The sequence below is a fragment of the Hetaerina americana genome, unplaced genomic scaffold, assembly GCF_022747635.1.
Source record: "Hetaerina americana unplaced genomic scaffold, ioHetAmer1.1.p SCAF_12, whole genome shotgun sequence".
Taxonomy (NCBI): Eukaryota; Metazoa; Arthropoda; class Insecta; order Odonata; family Calopterygidae; genus Hetaerina; species Hetaerina americana.
In genome coordinates, this window is record NW_027286292.1 from 18,722,979 (window position 1) to 18,745,796 (window position 22,818).

The 22,818-nt window shown below is 34.7% G+C and overlaps 1 protein-coding gene across 7 annotated transcripts in view; it reads right to left on the bottom strand.

Annotated features, from left to right (window-relative positions):
* Positions 1–4,584: 4,584 nt before the first annotated feature.
* Positions 4,585–22,818, bottom strand: part of LOC139685725 (galactosylgalactosylxylosylprotein 3-beta-glucuronosyltransferase S-like) — a 212,620-nt gene continuing 194,386 nt past the window's right edge. For all 7 annotated transcript variants that reach the window (XM_071582765.1, XM_071582764.1, XM_071582762.1 and 4 more), the window contains 3 exons: positions 20,632–20,838; positions 13,199–13,334; positions 4,585–13,099 (listed from right to left, as the gene is read on the bottom strand). In XM_071582765.1, coding sequence (XP_071438866.1) covers positions 13,053–13,099; positions 13,199–13,334; positions 20,632–20,838 — 390 coding nt within the window. In that variant the 3' untranslated portion in view covers positions 4,585–13,052. The remainder of the gene's footprint in view (positions 13,100–13,198; positions 13,335–20,631; positions 20,839–22,818) is intronic.

Here is a 22,818-nt window from a genome sequence, read left to right on the forward strand (position 1 = left end):
ACCGGCGCATAGGAAGCTGGGGCTTTTTCAGGCTAACACTCACAAAAAATTTGGATCGGACTAAAAAGGATCAGCGTATATTAATATAACACTTTAAACAAAGAAATAGCTACTCTTTGAACGTTTATTCATTGTAGGCTCCCAGAAACTCATCACTGCTGCAAAAAATATGCACTCAGTTATTTTCACTTTCCTCAGGCAATGTCATCTTCACTTCCATTGTGTGCATTGCTGATTCAATATTTAAAAAAAAAAATACTTTAAGAAAGTCTCACTTTTTATTTTCACCCACTCATAGACACTACAAATTGAGGGAGTGTTATTTTTCCTGTCTGTATAATATCATGATTTGGTGCCTCAATCTACTTTAACCATTAATAAATAGATCCCTTGAACAGTTTATTGACTAAAAGAATAGTTCTTTACTCAGATGTCCAGAAGCTGCCATGGAGAAGTTAGTTCACTAGGAAAAAATGCGGTACATTAAGTGGCAAGACATTTTGCTGTATCCGTTTTCTGGGCTTTAAACTGATTGCACATTTAAAAAGACAATTTCTATGGAAGACCACCTGTATTTGAGGAAATCTATTACCTTTCTTTTGCATTCAAGTAGCAGTTTTTGCACTATTTTAGTTCTGCTGCGTATGCACAGACCATTTACCATGATGAATCTTTTTGTTGAAATAGTAATTAAGTTCTTCTTGCAATTTATTATCCAGTTCTTAACATATTCCTTGAGTTTTGGCCATTTAGGAGGACATGAACGTAAAGTTTGATTACTTAGATTTCACTAAACCAATCTTCTCCTTCCTCCATTCTCGTATTATATTCTCAGCCAGTGGGCCAAAATACTTTTCAGCTGAATGACAATTTCTCCCTATAGATCCTATGAGATTATTATGATCACAAATCGTCGAGGAACAATTAGTTTCGGTGTGTAAAAACATATATGTCTACTTAATAGAAAAGAATGTATAAATCATTGAACGACACTGTCATAGTACTTACAGTTGAGTGTCTGTAGACTCGCGAGTTTGTTACGAGAGATACAATGTTTGAGCAAAGGGGTACCATCCCTGTTAACCCAATGGGTAAAAGTTCAGTAGCAGCACCATGAGGGATAAAGTATGTTATACGTATTTACAATTTATGTGAGAGTTTCTTAGCAACTACTGTCAAGCTTTATTACTTAATATTGGCTCAAAACACTAATAGTAAATACTTTATAGTAAGTATTTCTTCCGAATAATCTGCTTACTACTTGTGGGAAAAATTTGCACCAGTCTCTCAGTTCATAAGATGCAGGTCGTTTATCGATAACATTTTGGAATAAAACAGTTCCTCTTATGAGCTAGGAAATAAGGTACTTAATTTCTTTTCCTATCAATAACACTTTTTTCATCCTCCCTACCCACATCTCAAAAGCCTCAAATCTACATGTACCCTCTTGCCTCAGTGGTCTAGTTTTGGAGCCATACAAAACTACACTCCATATTACATTTTTCATTATGCATTTAGTTAAGGTCCTCATCATACATTTCCTACTTTCTGTTAAAGCTTCTTTATCTACCGCCTTTCTTTTTATGCCCCTACTATTTTACCACAACCACTTCACATAAATGAGCTGTACTACCTGCTACAATGTATGCTATCAAACTGGAGAATTTCATTATTGCATCATTTCCTCTGACTAATTTCATATTGATCATTCAGATTTTGTAATATGCTCATCAATATTGATGAGATTGATATTGAAACTGCTAAAATACTAGGAATTTATATTGATACAACACTTAACTGGGAGACTCACATCAGTCAGACCTGTAATAAACTGAGTTAAGCTGTTTATATGTTAAGAAAGCTCAACTTTCTCATTCAAATGACAAATTTTGCTACTGCAAAAGAGAGCTATTCACTCTCTTGCTAATATACCACCATGAGATTCCTGCCAACCTTTATTTATTAGGTATGGAATCATAACTATAATTAGTTCATATATCTGTAAGGCTCTGATTCATGAGAAAGTTAATCTAGAAACTTATCAATTAAGATCTAACATTCAAAACTACTCCACAAGAGGCAAATCAAATCAAAATACCACTTATTGTAGATCATCATCAACTTACAACACATTTCACAATATGAACATACGCCTATAACTCTCTACCTACTCAGTTGAAATCGGAGTGTATCCAGAGTTTCAAGAATAGGGTATATACTTGGTCACTTGCTCATTGGATGAATTCTTCTGTGACAATTTTAATCACATTTCAGAACTTATGTTTATATAATAAATAATATTTATATTGACATTTAACATTGTTGTACCATTTTTCAAAATGAATTAAGAATTATTATTATCAATGACTTCAACCCTTGGCTTACCAACTAGACCTTGACGGTCCACAAATCTAATATACATAATCATACTTATATTTTCATATATATACATATGCAGACTCCCTCCCATGAACTACAACCTTGACCTGTTGGAAGGGCTTGTGCGTCCCAATGACCCCTAGAGCTGTGCTGGTGGTAGTAATGATAATTGCTCCTGGTAGGGTCACCCATGCCAGATAGGTCTAAGGTTAGAAGCCAAACGAAAGGTAGTCCACACAGCATCTATTCCTCAGTGAGGCGGCTGAAAAGGCATCTGACCCCAGTGTAGCAGCCATTGAATGATGGTGTCACATTAAAAACACTATTGAGGAAGACAATGGAAATCCACCTCAATTATCATTCCCAAGAATATGATGGACAAAATAGAGAATATGAGCCCTAGCAACTATGGGACTTGACCTGAATGGCCATGTGTCATGCCCGGCAGCAGTAGAGGCAAGGCTTCCGTGGTCGTAATCTCAAGTAACCCTTGCAAGGGAAAACCGGCAGCAGCAAGACAGATGACGCAGGAGAAGAAGACCAAATTAGTTAGAATAGGAACGTGGAATGTTGGGACGATGTTGAGGACAGGAAAATTAGAGAATATTAAGTGAGAGAGAGAAAGAGGGAATATACTATAGATATTTTAGGTTTATGCAAGGTGAGATGGAAGGATAGCGGGGATCACTGGAGTGATAGTTATATAATAATATACAGCGGAGGGGATGAGAGCCGACAAGGGGTTGCCATATTATTGAATAAAAAGATAGGAAGAAGGGTAGTCAACATAGAACAGGCAAAAGATAGAATATTACTGGTAGAAATAAAAGCAGAACCTGCGAACTTGGTTATTATTCGGGTATATATGCCACTGAGCAACCATACGGAGGAAGAGGTCGATAGGATATATGATCAGTTAGAGCACATAATCACGTGTTCCTGCAGGGAAACATTTGATAATGATGAGGGATTGGAATCCAACCATAAGCAAAGGAAGAGATGGTGATGAGGTGGGGGACTTAAGGTTAAGGCACGAGGAATGACCGCGGGGAGAAAGCAGTTGAGTTCTGCAGGAGACGGGGGTTAGTCATCACCAACACTTGGTTTAGACACCACAAAAGGCATTGGTATACATGGAGAAAGCCAGGTGACTCAGAAAGGTATCAGTTAGATTATATTATGGTTAGGCACAGATTCAAGAACAGTGTGATCAAATCACGCAGCTTCCCGGGAGAGGAAGCGCCATGCATTACTCACCCCTGTACAGATCAAAGCATCTAGTTTCTTCAGCTAATTACAACCATGTAAAAATCATTCACCTTGAACGGAATTCTAACACAAATCCCTCGATGCCCGGCTAAGTGCTTAAGCCAGTTAAGCTATTGAGGTGCCCTCTCACACTCCAAAATTGATTCTGTTGTATGTCTTACTAAAACAACAAACATCCTGGTCATATCAAGATATCTTTCTCATCAGTTATCTCATTAATGCTGTGATATCAATTACATCTGTACTCCTCATATACATAAACTGCTCTTCTCCTGGGTGACCGTTAACCCTCTTTCATATCCTTAGTTGATAATTATACACACTACCTTTACTGAGTATGTCAAACTTATGTAGGTTCTATAGCTCTCAAATTAGTAGTAGTAACAGTAAGGACGGAAGACTTTGGGAACCTATGGAGATGAATGAAAAACTCTGAAAGAGAAATCTGGGATCACAGAAACATTGTGCCAGATACAAAAAAGCACAAACAATGAAGAAGGGCAATAATGTCACAGAGGATCAAGAAATAAAAGGATTAACAAATGGACATTTAATTTTTCAAGAATAATTTACATAATTAATCATATTAAAAGAAAGGAAGTTCAAAAAATAAATGTTTGGTAGCAATGGAACCAATTCACTTATGGATATTTTTTGTCTATAGGTCAGATTGTTTGTCATGGTTTGATCTTTTCATCTAACAGTGAAATTTTACAGGGGATGCAGTTGTTTCCTCGACTTCCATCTCAACATCAACTATTTTAATATACATACATGCTTAAGCAACTATGCTTACATGTAAAATGTACAGTAGAGAATTTGACAACTAAAACAAACTGATGTCTTGAATACATTCTTTTAAGGATCTCCTTGTAAATGAAAGGAAGAACAGTGCCCTAAAGCTTGAGACGGGCCAAATGAAAAAAAACATTAACAGACAGCAATAATTATAATTTATTTTCTCAATGACAACATAACATTCATCTCTCTAATGCAAAGGGGAGAAAAAAACTTTGAAAGCTTATATAACATCATCTTAGAAAAAATGGTTTAAAGAGGAAAGCCTTCAAAAAGTTATTGCAGTTTTAAGGCAAACTCATTTCAGTAATTCAAGATATAAAACCCAGAAGCTCATACATTCATACACTTCATATTTGAGATAAAACATCACTCTCAAGAAAGGATTTACTTGTTGACAAAATGCAATGATAAAATGTCAATGTCTTATGTCAAGTGAAGTGGCCACTTGAGAAATAGATTATTTACAAGATCACTTTATTAACAAAAAATGAATTTCCAAAGAGGCCATATATACCAACTGATGTGAACCACTACTGTTACCTCGGCTAGTTTGAATACTTGGAATAAAATGTGCTATTTTAACTATGTTTGTGAAGATAAGGAGTGGAAAACATTTAACTGCCATGCCCACAGATAATTCCAAACAAGCAGCTAGGAGAAGAAAACATTTCATTCGTCAATACAAAAGAGAGACCAGAACATATAAACATGCACAAATCCTTTAACTTTAAGAGGCAAAAGTTGTATGAATCAAGGAGAGGGAGACAAAGCAATTTTAATGAATATTTTCAGAGGACGGACCTTGACTTTGAGAGAAATTCAAAACTCTTCAGTCCAAATACTAAGATATTTTGGGAGTCTCCTTGGCTGTACAACCTGAGGCACTTGAACAACTATACCTATGATTCTTGCAATCATAAATTATATTAACAATGAATATTTGCTTGTAGACGCCATGATTGTTTTTAAGGCAGATTAAGCTTCACAATTTACTTTCTATTGCATTCAGAAAGGTTTTTATTGCTCTATTCTGTTTTTATCATTTACATTTGCCTCAAAATTCATGAACGTCATGTATTTCAGATAAAACTAGATTTATCATATATATGGTAAATCCATACTTTACGAGGCACACTTTTGATGCAGAGATTTCACATCATAATAAAACAGGTGCATGATCACAGAAAATCACACAGAGAAAAACTTCTTAGGTATTCAGATATGCAAAATGAAGTGCAATGTACCCTATTGAAAGAAATTAAAACCACTCTATTTAAAACCTATAATTTACACAGACACTAGTCTCTTCCCTCATTCAAGATGTAATATCTACATAATTTACAAAGAATTTCTTGATCCCTAACAAGTTACCTGGTACCATTCTTCCAGAGCAATGAAATTAAAATTATCATATTCTGGCTGGCCAAATAAATGCATAATACATACATAATTTACTAAGTATTTCCATGTAAATGAGTACCCAGTTTTAAACTAATCTTGCTTAAAAAATTTCAAATTCAAAATGCCAACAATTACCAAACACTGCAAAAATTATACCGGAAATAGAATGCGTGATCATTAATACAAATGCATTTAGTTTCAGAAATATTGATGAAAATAACCTCTTGGAACTTAGATGATTATGTATGCGGTGAAATTATCAGTAAACATTTGAATGCTTTTGACCATCACAAAGAAATGACGAGGTTTAGAAAATATCAAGGTAACAAAGGTTTGAATCACATTTGAATGCTTAAAATAAAAGTATTGCATGGACAACTTGCTTTGCTCCGAGAAATTACTAGGGTTAAAAGGGCAAATGAAAATATTACACAATGCAGCTCAACAGTCACTTTGCTTGGAACTGAATATCTTAGAAATCTTTTCTCAAACAATTACTCATTAATTTACATCACCTGCCACTCACTGAGTGACCAAGTGTATAAGAATGACTTAAATATATAATGATTGGTTGTGTTAATTCATTGAAGCCAGATCTTTACCGAGATGTAGCTTTGCACTCAGATCTGTGACTTTCAATAATGTGGCAAGCTCATGTATGATGACTTTGCACTAAAAGCAGACTAAGTTACAAAGTCGAAAATAATTAACTGAAAAATGACTAATTCAAATTTTATATGAAGATCCTATATCTCAAGCAACATATCTATAAATAGATAAAACCAGTGAAGAAGATGCCATTAAAGAAAGAAGCCATTCTATAGAATCATATATGCATTTAATAACAATTATTTGAATGAGGAACATATTTTTCAAAATCAAAAAACTAAAAATGAAAATAAATATCAGGCATATAAAATAATGGCAAACAAAATCAATAAATGGTAAACATTACCTGCCAAAAATCATTTATACACAAATGAGTTACAGTAAAGCAAAAAAATAACACTTTGTATAATATAATGTTCATGAATAACTTCCAAAATTAACTAATGTCCCATGGAATGCAACACATGGTTTCATCTGTGACCAACTAAGACATATTCTTACGATAAATACAATGACTACAGACATTTCTTCAAAAAATAAAGCAGATAAGCTTCCATTTCACATCATAACAGCACTTCTTTGAAACATAACAAAATTTTCTTTTGTTGAAAATAGGTAAAATGTGATTAATATCACAGATTTAATGTCATTAAGAATAGCTCTAGCCACATTATTTCAAAATTTAATTCTCTAAGAAAAACAGCATCCATCCACCCTTATGCTTTATAACTCTCTCCATTACTCAAAAGTAAATATTGCAAAGCAATTGGACAAACACACAACATTATGCTCACAGCATGCATCTTTACACATCAAAATAGTATATTAAAACACAGCAATTAAAGTGGACATTCAAATGCTTTTGAACATTAGTTTCAAGCTCTTTTGAGGGGTGTTTTCAGAATGGCATGAGGTTCACAGATCATATATTTGCATGTTTGAGCAGTACCATGAGTATACGCAAAATCTATACTAATATCATAAAATTTCCCCAAGGAAAAAATACCAACCTTAATAGTTTCATCAAATAAGTGAACTATAATAGTTGTTTTAACTTTAGTGGGCCAAAATGACTAGGTACTTAGGATTTTCTACATAAGCACTAAAATAAAACACTTCATGCAGTTAACTTACCTCCCAAACAAAGGAAGTTGGAATCCCCAAATTTACTGATCATAGATATGACCATCATGACACTCATGGTACAACTCCAAGATTGATCACAATTATAGCCCAATTGATCATACTACTTTTAAATGGTATTAAAATATAAGTGACTTCATTACACCCAGAGAAACAATTACACTAACAAATATTTATTTTAGCAGAAATATGATCACATTCAATGATATTAGTTTAGATTTTTGTCAGACATAGGAACTAGATGAGCTCAAAGTATTTTATTAGGTTAACATTGTTATGTGGAAGGTATCAAGCCCATTAATACCCGACTCTCAACCAACAACATTTCACAATCCAAGCAGCAAACCCCTTCTGGACCAAGCCAAAGTGAAAGGTTTACTGTGCAAGTCAGGGGTGTATTGGAATTGGATCAAGAGAGACTGAACCCAGACAAAAACATACTTCTACATAGAAAATATGAACAAATGAATATACAGAGTTTAAACCTCTAATTTACATATTCCTGGCCATTTTTTTGACTCCTCAGGAGAATCTCATTGCTGTTGACAAGATCTGTTCATTATGTGCACAATATAGAGGAAAGTGGCATCAGCAGTAAACAGTTAATAACACAGCTGGGACTTATTGGAAATTTACTGCTGATAAGTCATAAATCCAGCATTCTCAGGTCCAAGCAAGCAGGGTTATTAAAAATCAATATTGGAAAGTATTGCAGATGGCATATGTGTAAAGAGGCATGGGCCAAATTCAGTAAAAGTGCATTTTGAGGTTGAATATGCAGCCAAGAAATATACATCCATATGTTACAAATAGAGAGAAATGTGTAATGAAAATTAAAAATTTTATTGAAAAATCATTATCAATATTTACAAAAATATATGTAAAAAAATTCCTTTTGTCCCACTTGGCTACACAGCTAATAACGTTCTCATTGTTGCTGCTTGATTTATAACATTAAAATGCCTGCTAACCTCATGTCCTCGGCTCTTTATATCTGCTCTGGAGGATGATTTCAATTTTAAATTAACTTTGTAACCTCATTTGACAAATTTTTCATCAGCAACCTAATCAGTACTAAGTTCTTTGCCACAAAGGTAATTTTAATATTTTAAGATAAAGCATAAAGTTTAACCACTTTAAGTCAAATCTTGTGAATAACTGGAAGCTACATTTATTTTGAAATTATAATGGAATTTCTTTAGATGCTCAACAATTTGCCTGATTCTGGTGCACTTTCACTTTTTGAAATGTATTGAATAACACTTTAGTTTAGTCACCAATTTGGTAATTGTGCAATGCTTTACTGTTACTTATAGTGTAACTGTCTCCATTAAAAATATCAATGAATAAATGGCTACTATGAGGCAAAATCCTAATTCTATTGCATTGTCAATTAATTATGTTTCTTCTCACAATTTCTTTCATTTTGTCCATTATGCCTGTTTACCCAAACTCAAGTCTTATTTAAAACCTAAAGTTGTTATTAAAATTGGTAGGTGGCACAGTTAAACATTATTTCAAGATCAAGATTGCTATTTGGACTACAATTCACTTTGACATTAAAGCTTGACATGTGTTTATGATAAGATAATTTTTAACTCTAGGAGAGCTGACCCTTTCTCCCAGAAAAAGAAAATAAAACACAGGTTTATAGCAGGCTCAAATAAAAGAGCAGTTTAAATACAATAGACTGCACTAATCCTAAAAACTTAAGAATGAAAGTGAAATTTTAAAATTACTTCTATAGCTAATAAGATTTCTGAATAAAGTCTTGGCAATATTATTTGATAAATAATTTAAGTAAACTCTATTGTCCAGCATCTGACAAGACAAACTTCCAATAGCATAGCATGAAAATATGCAGATATTAGTGAGTGTGCCTCATGGTTAATACCTTGCAGCAACACCTGCAAACATATGGTAACAAGTGCCTTTTATTATGCACTTTATATGCCACACACCTGAAACACCTTGTATCTAGTCTGACACAATTTGAGGGCTTAGTTTGCATTGAGATCCACCATAACCATTCAAGAGACAATTTTGGGTGGATTAGTTATTTGCTGGGTTTTCCACTTTCATAAATTTTATTTCAACATAAATGAAAACTATTCAGATGAATATGTTTTGGTTGTGCATGTAAGCACAAAGTAAAATACATTCATAGACTCCCCAGAATGTAAAAAATTATAAATGGTGATATTATAATATTGTATCAAATATGTATAACCAATAGAAACACTTTGGCCATTGTAATGTATATTATGGAATCTGAATGCATTAATATTGCATAGAAACAGGTATTTTATACAACATGCTATTCTGCAGTTCTAATGTTGAAAACAAAAAGACGACCTTCAACAAGGAAACACATAATATTCAAATCCACATATAATTTTAACTATCAATGATTGATGAAATGTTTCCAGTCAAGAGTTGGGTATATGAACTTAAGAGAGCCCTTCTGTACTTAATTTTAACAAATGAAAACAATTGGATGCACCATGGAAAAATAATTATTATTAAACTCTGAAATTAACTGCCATGCAGAATGAGTTTTGGTAAAAACTGTCATTTCCATAACTTTAAAGCTGCACATGTAGTCATGATATTTACTAATAAAATGGTAGAAGTAACTTTTAACAGTAAAAATTACATAGACATTACTTCAGATATTTGCTTTCTGCATAAAGCTGCATGTGAATAAATTTGATGACTGGTAAGTATGTCTAGTTGAAAATGTAGTGTCAAATATCATTCAATGATTTGTGTTATGTAAGGCAATATTTTAAACAGTGCCAACTGTTCCGACATGTTCATGGATTATTAGACTGTGGAAACCACAATCACTTCAGATATTTGTAAAATAGATTAAAATGTATGCAAAATTTGAAAATACAATATCAAGCAATTAATTTTAGAGTATAAATAATAATCAGCAATCATTAAAAAATATTTCCGTTTAAAGCTAACAAAAACTCCAACTCATGCGGAAACTTCAAAAAGCTAAATATGAAAACTACATAAAAATTCAGTACTTTCCTAACTAAAATCTTAAATGTTAAAATAAACAACTGACATAGGATTAACAGAACATTCTCCATGCAAGTTCACATCATCATGGAAAAATTTGCAGTTCAATGTTACGAGCCATTAATTTATATTATCACTTCAGTAAGGTGTTGTAGACCAGAACAATCCCCCCAAGAACATGGTATTCTGATACTTACATTAAAAATAACATATGTTAAAGTAATCGAGCTAAACAGTGGAAGCCTGATATAACAAGTACACCATGTAACAAGAATCTCGATATAACTAGAAATACTCAAGGTACAGTTTATTGCCCTACAAATTACATTAAAAAAATATATCAGTAATAGCAAAGCCTATCAGCACTCATGGTGGTCCTTTGATATCATGAGTGATTCAAAATTGGCATAAATATGAAAATTGTACCTTTATTTTAAGGCCAAGTACACATTTGCAACTATTTCAGGGTGCCCATTCATAATTTCCAGGTGAATGTACTTTTCCTGGCCAATTTGGTTGCAGCTAGACAACATTTCAGTCGGCCCATGACACCAATGTTTCTGGTAAACAGATTTGAATTAGAATTCCATAATTACCAAATCTGCCCTTTTTAACTAATTTTTTCAAGATAGATAATTAATGCATTTAATATCAACAATATCACCAGCACAATTGGGCCAACTTATCTGAAAGTGTTTACATCAGAGGCCGAAAAAGTGTTCTGAAACCCTAACTTGGATGAGGAAAAAAGTGTGCTTTGGCTGCAGGAGTCTGCTCCTTCGGGAGTTTGTTTACATATTAATATTAATGTCGCATGTACATTTTTATTTGTTACATTAGTATATGCAGATGGTATTTTTTTACCAAATATATGCCACAAAAACATGTCATCCTCAAAGAAAATTTAACAAGTATGACCAAATAAAAGTTTTTGCCAGAAAATGACAGAAATTAAAATTTTAGAAGTCTTCGCATTAGTAGATTAAATTCTCAACTGATTCCAAAATGTGATAACAAAACTTCCACCAATAATGCACTGAGTTCATGATATTAAACTAGAGTAATCATTGATATTGACCTTAAAAAAATTGTACACATTCTATTAGAATATAGCAATGCATTAGATGGTTTCTGGCTCAACTTTGTGGAGGTTCATGTTCGTTAAATGAAGCACACAATGTATTTTTCCACTGTTCTTTACTTTGGTGCTATGTCATCATCAGATACCTGATGATGATACCTAAGCATTGAAACTACTAGTACCAAAATAAAGAACAGTGGAAAAAAAATGCGTTCTTCATTTAATAATGGCAATGTATGCTAAGAAAATCCAGCAAAGACATAAAAACATATGATAAAGCATAATTGAAAGGTTTCCAGATAACCTTATACCTATGAAATAAGATGCTCACGTTAGCTATGATATCCTGAAAAGTCATAGGAATGGCCTAAGAAGTGATTATTATATTTGAAACCATGAGCAAATTTGTAGGTACCATGATCTCTTGTTATATCAAGATTCCTTTGTATTTTGGGATAAAGCTCAATAAATACTGTTTAGTTAACCTAAAAATATGCAAGTAACACTGTCAATGAAAAATATTTCACTCAGACCAAGGATTGAATTAGGAACCTCTTATAATGCAACTATTTCAGAGTGTAAAAATCATTCGACTTGACTGGATTTGAACCTGAATCCCTCGACATCTGACCAAGTATTCAGCCAGTTAAGCTATCCAGGCATCTTCTTACACTCCAAGAATTTTGGGCCTTTAAAGGAACAAGATGCTGTAATGAAATACCACACATACAATGCCACAGGCATTCATAGTGGTGCACAATGCACCACAAAGTCAAGGTGAATGATTTTTGCGCTCTAAAATTGTTGCATTGTAATGAAAATTTATTGGATGACTTTGTTAAAAATTAGTTGCGGTACATCCTTCAGTTTCTTGGAATTAGGAACCTCTTCCTAGCTGGGCACATGTGCAACTCATTGTGCCATACAAGAAACCTAATTACTAAGTAAATAAAAGATATGTGGTTTAATTATTAATCCGGGAGACCTTTTCTTCAATGGCAATTTTACTTGCATTAAACAGCCATTTTCATGGCTAATGTAAATGATTGCATTCCATTATGTATAACCTAAATATAGGTTTACCCTTAATACATATCATGCCTGAATATTATCTTTGGAATATATTAAATTGAGACATTTGTATCAACTGATTGTAAAATATTGATATGAAAGGCACTTTCATAAGACCATATATAGCAATTTGCAACATGTTTGACTAGACTTCTACAACAAGATTAAGATTAACTCGTATCACAGTAACTGGTTGCTTCTCAAAGACATGATGATTCTCACACACAACTCAGCTAGATTGTAAATGGAATTTTGACTTGGTAACTTAAAGGACTTTGTCTCGACCATCTGAACTCATGAAAGTCTTGATTCCTAGAGAAAGTTTAACAAAAATAGCCATTAGTACATCATGTTAAAATATTATCATTGGTTCAGTTATACATGAGGTAAACACAATGAAAGCAGAAGCACCTTCACTTTTGCTTGACCGCCCCATTCCAAGAAATTCCAATTCCTGCAGGAGCTCCTTAAGACTAGTATCCAACTCTGTAGTAAATTTCATAGTGGGAGCATTCTTCTTTTTAGTTTGTGTATGCCACACAAGTACCTGGAATTAGGAAACATTTAGTTTATTTGATAGTTCAAAAGGAAATATAAGTAAATAGATAAGTTCATCAAGAGGAAAGCCTATAAAATTATTAGAGATTCAACATGAAAAATACTAATCAAACCAGGAAAGATTCAGGAAATGAGAGTGTAAATATCATTTGTCTTGACAGGGATCCCTTTCAAAGCGAATGATTTTTACACTCTGAAATTGTTGCATTGTAATGCATATTAGCGGATGACTCCGTTAAAAGTTATTGTTGAGGCATCTCCTGCAGTTTCTTTGGATTATGCACAAAATTTGACCCTCCTCAGAAGTAGCTCACTGCTAAAATATTAGGCTAGTAACTTTAGACAGAAAGGGAATATGAAGTCAATGATGATAGCTTACGTTTGAGATATGATTAGCAAGATAGAGAAAGAACTACATAAATTATAGTGAAAGTAGCAAGGATCCTTACAGAATTACTTCAGGGTTTAGAAAAGGTAGGTTTTTATGAATTCATTCATAGAATTTGAGTGAGGGGTTTGAACAGAGGACATCACTAGATCTATATAATTCCATATCAAAAAAGAGAAAAGTGGCACAAGAGAGACATTTTGTGCACAACAAAAAGTAGTTGGTCTGAAGGATCACATACAAGGCATAGAGGGAAAATGATTTCTTAGTAGAGGAACAGAGTGGGTCCAGATAGGGAAGGATGACACCTAGTGACATTCAAAACTAGAGATCACCAAAATAAATACATTGAAGCATAACAAGGATTTTTTGATTTCAAGAAAATATTTTTGAACTACAGTGGACCAATTAACATGCATATTTCAGAAGATAGCAGAGGGCCCACCCATTTGAAACCTGTACTAACTCAGACTGTACAAGAAAGAATATCAGCTGCAGAATCAAGATTGCCCATGATAGTAGTGCCCATTATCACCTATACATTTTAATCTATGTGTAGAGAAAATGATAGGAGAGACATGAGAAAGATTTGTGTTGTAAATAATGGCTATGGAAACGGTTAAGCCTGTTAGATTTGCAGATGATTGGCTTTAGTTAGTCAAATCAGTCAAGAGTTCATCTGAGTTAGATTTCAGTCATTACTGAGAACATAACTGAATCAATGTGAGAGGAATGAGGTGAATAAAAAAAAGCCAAGCAAAAGTAATGAGACTCCAGAGAAATGAAATATAGATAAAATTTCAAGGCCAGAGATCATTAATCAGGTTGGATAAAAAGCTTCACCTATTTTGGATATATTTTTAATGAAAATAGGTGCAACAGATATAGACATTATGAGAAAATTGCTAGCTAAAGAAACATATACTTATTTAAACCAGTGGAAATTAATGATGGATATCTGGAACAAACATATAAACACATGATTAGTGAAAACTTAGCTACTCACCATATAGAAAAAGTGTAACTTGAAAGCTTTAAGGTGAGAATATGTAGAAGAGAGACAAAAATTAAATAGTGGAAAGAAACGCATAGGACTTCTATCAGTGCATTGATATTGTGAACATGCATCACAGGCAGAAGTGGTGATACTGGATATAAAATTATAACTGGTGTTATGTATGCCCCATTGTTGATATTTTTGTGATTCTAAAGATGGAATCAATATGGGTCAAGTGTATAATTTAACATTCATCTCCTATAAACTTGACCTGCACTAATAAACAAAAGGTAGGTGGATAATTAAAAAGAATGCCATGGGAATAGAGATGTTTTTGGGAGATATTCAAAGAAAGCATGTCAAGAGAATATAATATAAGAGAATATCAAGAGGCAATGGGTCGTTGAGGACTTTGATGGAAAAGAGAATAATGATGGGCAAGCAAGGCAGAGGGTGGAATAGAATAGGAATATTTGATAGCATGAGGGGAGGCATTAAAAATGCAGATTTGAAAAACGATTTGGTGTGATGCAAATAATATTTGTTTAAACAAGTGCCAATTTTCTGAAATACTTTTTGCCTCCTTTGTATTTCTCTCAAAAATGCCTTTTTTCCTCCCCTACCATGCCTATTTATATTCTTATGATCATACCAAAGCTATAAAATTTTTGACCCAGAAATACAATAACAGCAAAGGATATTTGTTTCATTTGAAAATGTTTCAGGAAAAGCTTTCTCTGAGAACACTGAAATTAACTGCGGGTGTAACTCATGGACCTAACATGTTACTTCTGAAGTTACCAAGAATTTACAGGGTATCAAGGAGATGCAAACATACACAATGATGATGCAGTCTCCAAAATGCAGGGAATAATAGTATATTACAGGAAGAAGCCAATAGATCTGAAAAAGAATCTACAAAAAGAGAGGATTGTACAATTAATATTCCAAAGAGGTATCCAGTAAGAAATAGACAACCCAAAGAGTTCCCCCGATCAAGTCATGTACAAGGTAACACAGTTGCGCAGAACCCCTTACCTAAGAGGAAGCCATGGATAGTACCAATTAAACAATGTCAGAATATGCCATGCAAGATAAGTACCAATCACTTGCTAAAAACCAAGCATCATAGTTAGTGGTGTTGATATCAAGTAAAATGGCCATTCAATGCAAATGGGGATACAAAATTAAGAAAGACTCTGAAGGAAATCAAAATAGATCAAAACAATGTTAGCGGCAAAAGAATGTTCCCCAAAGTATTAGATGGGAGACATTTTTTCTCCTGTTGTTAGATGGAGCAAAATCAGAGTGTTGCTGGCTCATTCAGCAGAGATGAATGTCAGAACTGACCACTTAAATGTAAAGACTGCTCCCTTAAAGGGACTTTTGAAAAATGAAGACTGCATGATTAAGCCAACTGGTTTTGTTAAACAATGAGATGAGGACAAAGTGCCCACAAAAGAAAGCATTGTATGGATTAACGCAAGCTTCATGCGCTTGATATAAGAAACTTTGTAATTTTTTATTTATAAGTTTTTTTAAGGTAATCTTACCGGTTAAGGTAGGTTTTTGGATGGACACAGCTACTAAATAAACATTTGGCGACTCCTAACAAAACACAAAATCCAGCATTGTACTCTAAATCAGGTCCCTCTTCATCTCTGAGTACTTCCTTCCTCCCTTCATCCCGTCCAACATCCCTATCCTGTTCCTTCCCTTTCCTCGTTTGCCCAACATTCTCCCCTCTATCACAGTCTTCAATATCCCACTGCCGGTCAATACCCCCTTCATCCACTTTTCCTGCTTCCATAGAATTTCTCCCAAAAAACCCCTTTCCTAGCCCACCATACCAAGTACTTCCTCATTTGCTTTCTTCTCTGTCCATTTCACCTACTCCATTCTTCTCCACACCCATATTTCAAAAGCCTCCAGTCTACGTGTATCCTCCTGCTTCAATGACCACGTTTCCACGCCGTACATAGCTATGGTCCATATCAAAGTTTTTACAAGTCTTTTCTTAACATCCTTACTCAACGTCCCTCCTCCTTGTGAAAGCCTCTTTGGCAAGTGCAATTTTTTTTATTAATATTGATTCTCATCCCATACCTGTCGCATTGAATTTCCAATTCACTCAGCAATGCTTGCAACCTCTTGGCTGACTGACAAACTAAAGCTTGGTCATCAGCGAACCTAACTGATTTTACAAATTCCCTGCCCACTTTCATTCCTACCTCCAGTTCTTCCCATGCCTCTTTAATCATTTCCTCTACATACAGGTTGAACAGCAATGGTGATAATGGGCAACCCTGCCTTACACCTCTTCCTAACACTGCCCATCCGGACTCCCTGTTCACCACTTGCAACTGGGCAGTCTGAGATATGTACAGGTTGCGGATTAGCCTCCTTTCCCTCCAATCTATTCCTATTTTTTGCAATATACTCATTAGTTTTTCCCAATCCACTCAATCAAACGCTTTTTCGAAATCTATGAAACAGGCAAATACCTCCTGGTTGTATTCTATATTCCTCTCGATTAATAATCTCATTACTGCAATGGCATCACGCATACCTCTCCCCTTCCTAAACCCAAACTGGTCATCCCATAAGTAATAATTTGCCCTACTCTCTATCCTTTTGTTCATGATCCTCAGAACAACTTTAGCTGCGTGAGATATCAAACTTATTGCCCTGTAGTACTCACATGATGTAGCCTTTACCTTTTTTGGAATAGGGACTAAAACTGATCTCACAAAGTCTTCTGGCCAGATTGATTCTTCGTAGATACTACGAATAAGCCCATATAGCCTCTTCCTCCCACATTTTCCCAAACATTTCAGTAGTTCCGCAGGAATGTTCTCCACTCCCACAGCCTTATTTGGCTTCATCTCCCTTAATGCCCGTTCTACCTCATTGTCGAGTATGCCTGGACCTAAGCTATCTTCCTCTATGTAATGTTCCTTTTCCATGTCTAACTTTGTTGGTCTAAGTTCTTTACTATACAGTTCTTCTATATATTCCTTCCATCTCTCTTGGATCTTTCCTGCGTCAACTATTATCTTACCCGCCTTATCTCTCACTGTTAGCATAGATCTCTCTTTCTTACTTCCCGATAAAAATTTAACTTTGCTATACAGCGCACCAATTTAACCTTGCTCTGCAGACTTTCCATATCCTCGCACTGCGTCTTCCACCAAGCTTCTTTTGCTTAGATTCTTCCATTTTCTCCTCTCATCCATCTTTGTAATCATTTCATCCGTGATCCATGGTTTCCTAGTCTTTTTCACGTCAACGATTCCACTCATCCATCTTTGTAATCATTTCATCCGTGATCCATGGTTTCCTAGTCTTTTTCACGTCAACGATTCCAATAGTGTCTTTTGTGGCTTTAGACTACCCTTTCATGATTTTTTCCCATTTATCTTCGATAGTACTTAGCTCTTTACCATCTTCCATGATTTCTTCTACATCCAGTTGGTACTACTTCCTTTTCAATCCATTTAATGCTTCTAGATTCCATTTTCTAACTCACCGCCCCAGCCTTATCTTTTTGAAACGGACGCTACATTTCATAACAACTAAATTGTGGTCAGAGTCCGCATCCACTCCCGGGAAACTGTGGGAATTTATCACACTGTACCTAAAACTGTGTCTAACCAGAATATAATCTAGCTGATACCTTCCTGAGTCACCTGGCATTTTCCATGTATACCTGCGTCTTTTGTGGTGCCTAAACCAAGTGTTGGTGATGACTAACCCCTGTCTCCTGCAGAATTCAACTGCTTTCTCCCTGCGGTCATTCCTCGTGCCTTAACCATAATCCCCACCTCATCACTATCTCTTCCTTCGCTTACCGTCGGATTCCAATCCCTCATTACTATCAAATGTTTCCCTGCAGGAATACACACAGGTGATTATGTCCTCTAATTGATCGTATATCCTATCGACCTCTTCCTCCGGATGGTTGCTCAGTGGCATGTAAACCTGAATAATAACCAAGTTCGCAAGTTCTTATCTCTACTAGTAACATTCTATCTTTTGCCTGTTCTATGTTGACTACCCTTCTTCCTACCCCTTCATTTAATACTATGGCAACCCCTCATTGGCTCTCGTCCCCGCCGCTGTATATTATTCTATAATTATCACTCTAGTAATCGCCGCTATCCTTCCATCTCACCTCGCATAGACCTAAAATATCTATTTTTCCCCTTTCCATCTGTCACTTAATATTCTCCATTTTCCCATACCTCATCATTGTCCTAACATTGCACGTTCCTATTCTAACTAATTTGGTCTTCTTCTCCTGCGTCTTCTGTCCTGCTGCTGCCGGTTTTCCCTTGCAAGGGTTTCGTGGGATGACAACCACGGAAGCCTTGCCTCTCCCGCTGCCGGGCACAACACATGGCCGATTGGGCCGAGCCCCATGGTTGCCAGGACTCAAAATCTCTATAGTGACCATCATGTTTATCTTGGGAATGATAATTAAGGTGGTTTCCCATTGCCTTCCTCAATAGTGTTTTTAACGTGACACCATCACTTACTGGAGTCAGATGCCATTGCAGCTACCTCGCTGAGGAACATACGCTGTGTGGACTACCTTTCGTCTGGCTCCTAACCCTCGACCTATCTGGCATGGGTGACCCTACCAGGAGCAATTATTATTACTACTGCCAGCACAGCTCCAGGGGTCATCGGAACGCACAAGCCCTTCCACCAAGTCAAGGTTGTAGTCCGGGGAGGGATTTTTAAGTTATGCTTGACTAAATGTACATATGAACTAGAGTGTTTTTTTGCATTCTTAAATACAAGTTTTACGGAGAAATTTATTTATTATTGATGGGAATAATCCTTTTTACTATGTGAAAGACAAAACATATTACTAAGTGCCCTGATTCTTTGGCCTGGAGGTGGCATATTTTGCATTATCATGACGTTGAATGATTGCTTTCCCTACTATCCTTTCCTCTTGTGTCGTTGTCCATTTCTCCTTTGGTGAGTGAAACAGCTCCCCAATGCCACCTCTTGGCCAAAGAATTGGGGCACTGGGTTGCATAAACCCCCAGAAGATTTCAGTGTAAATTATGTTTCCATGATAGCTCAAGTGGCTAGAGGATTGGCCCGGCAAATTGAAAGATCCATGGTTCAAATCCTGGTCAAGAAAATATTTTTGCACTTGTAATCTGCTCCATTCTGCCTTCCCGACCTCTCTTGTGTTTGTGCGTTATGTCTGTTCCTAGCCCTTTTCCTCATATCTCCATCAATGTGAATATTTGTTTGCTGTAAGGTGGGTTTTCATGTTTGAATACATACACATATATACTTTGCTTAATTAATGTAGAAAAAATATCAATATTACATCACATCAAAGATTAAGAAATTGTTAGTGTGTTGAAAGCAGTGCATGTTTGTTAGGTCTTTTTCAGAGGCAGAACATGGAACATAAAGTAAGCACTGTTCCTATGAAATTTATACAAAGAACTTTTAAAGCTGATGGATGCATTATTATTAATAATGATAATATGTTACCACTAAGGTATTCCGCCACAGATGAAAGCATACTGACAGTAGACCATTTTATAAGAGATGTTACCAACAAGCAAATTGATGTAAGATATCTTTACTGATGGTATGGATGCAGATGTTTTAACCAAAGCTATTCCAAAGTGTCCCTCTAAAATGTTCCCTTTTGTGAAAGATAGTACTGTTTATTTGCATACACACTGTGTGTTGTGAATGTATTTTCCAGTTATTTTAATCAAAACAACATATTTTTCATGTTGCCTATTTGTTTTTTAAATGCTCTTATGAATAATGGGTACATCCAATAAATGGTTAACTTCACTTAATACAAAAATTATTTCTTCATGCATGCATGTGTGTAACATATTATAGTAATACACATACCTGAGAGCATAATTTAGCCTTGGGTTCAATCTCATCATAAGTTATTTCCAAACTCCTAAGGAAGAGGTCTTCTTCATAACCAGCTTTATAAGGCATTGTTGCATTTGGTTTATGCATAAGATAATTCACTGAAACTGCAAACCCAGCCATATCAACTGCAAACTTTCTTTTTGCAGTCCAAGAATCAAAAAATCCAACAACTTTTCCCTGTAATGAAATAACACTGTATCACCAATACTCATAAAACAGGTACAATGCAAGTGAAAAATAAAAATTTGGACCTAAGAATTACTTTTACACAATGGGAACTAAAAAAAACTTCATAGATAATTTACTAACAAAATGAAAGTAAATACTGTGTAAAATGCTTAAGGTGTCTATTAATGTTACCTTATGTGTAACAGCACTCTGATTGAAGGAAGGATATTTAAGAAATACCAGAGAATATATGGAAATTTTTATTTTTAGGTGACATCCAGACAGTTTCTATGTGCAACATTTGGCATTTTACTGGGCATTAGAGTGAGCAAATAGAGAAATAAAGAGTGCAGGTTTTAGTTTTTTTAAATGCTTTAATATTTTTATGGAGCATAATAATAACATCTATTAACTAGCATGGAAGTAAAATTAAATTATTTCTTGTAATAGCCTTTCAGAAGCATGTTGAATTCCAATGGCTCTTCACTATTTTATTAAAGGTAAAATAACCTTCAAAAAAGTGCCTTGAAAAAGTAACAACAGCATGTATGAATCAAACACAAAGGGAATGATATGAATGTCTTCTACTGTGAGATTACTGTAACCATGAGAAAATTGATTGTATTATTTTCATTATAAGGGTACTAATATAAATAAACATACAGTTGTCAACATCAAGAATTAAATGAAGTAGTCTTTATAATCTAAATTAATATTACTTAGAGCCAGTGACAATTACTAGTTCATAGATGCTATTTCATACTTTAATTTGAGCTAATTGGACTACACAGTGAATGCTTACATTTCATTGGTTAATTTTGAAGCACACAGTCTAAGGTCAATTTGGAATGAATGGCTTAAACCGATAAAAAATTAATGGAAATTACAAGTGATCAGAAAGGATCATGTAAATAATTGGCTCACAGGAGAGTTGCACCATGCAAAAGGGAATGCAAAATATAGCAAGGTTCAAATATTGAATATGTATGCACAGGTTATTAAGAAATCAAAATAATTAGCACAATTTACATCAGAGACCCTACATAAAAACTAATGTAAATCCTACTAAGTATGCCTTCATAGAGATTGACTGAAAATACAGTCAAATATTATAACATTATAAATAAATTGGAATTGTAGATGGGATATGAAGACATAATTTATTGCATTCAACAAAACAATACTTAAGTACATTATGCCACTTTACAATTAAAGAAAGCCCCTACTCTCTTGAAAAAGAAGATATCTTAGCTTGGTGCCAACATACACTGATGACAATTCCTAATGGCAAAAAGTCTTTCTAACTCACCACATAGAACAATACTTAAAGAGAGTTAAAGAATGCTCTCTAGGTATTCTATCCATCCATCAGCAGTAATGGCCCCAAAAAAAGATAAAAGAGTGACCTGCATGAGCATTTTAAAATACAGCCACACAGTAGCAAAATAAATAAATTCTCCAAACCTCATGGCAGTTGAAACACTAAATACAACCCATGTTGAATTATTACTTAACATGTAATGAATTACTGTGCTTTCTATCTCACTGTATACCCATCACTGCTTATTGATGGCTATATCAGAGAATTCTTTTAATCTCTTTAAATATTATTTAGTGTGGAGAACTAGAAAACCTTGTTTTTACTCCCAAAAACTCATATACACAATGATTTTATATTTTGTTTCCAAGCTTAAAAAACAATTGGAGTTGAAGTCTCAAATAAAGATAGCTTCAATGAAATACAATGACATTTATTAAACTGTACACTCAAAATATAACATATCTTTAGGGCATGGGTGTTGTACTCATTTGTACAACTACTATGTTTAATGGAAGAATACGTCATTTGCAGTTTCTTGCAATGCCAATTACCAGGAGGAATAAATAGTCTTGCCTAAATACACTTGCAGGAGCTCACTCCTTCAAGACCCACTTTTGTGCCTTAGCACTAAGCACATGCAATTACATGAAGGGCTTCTAATGTCTTCA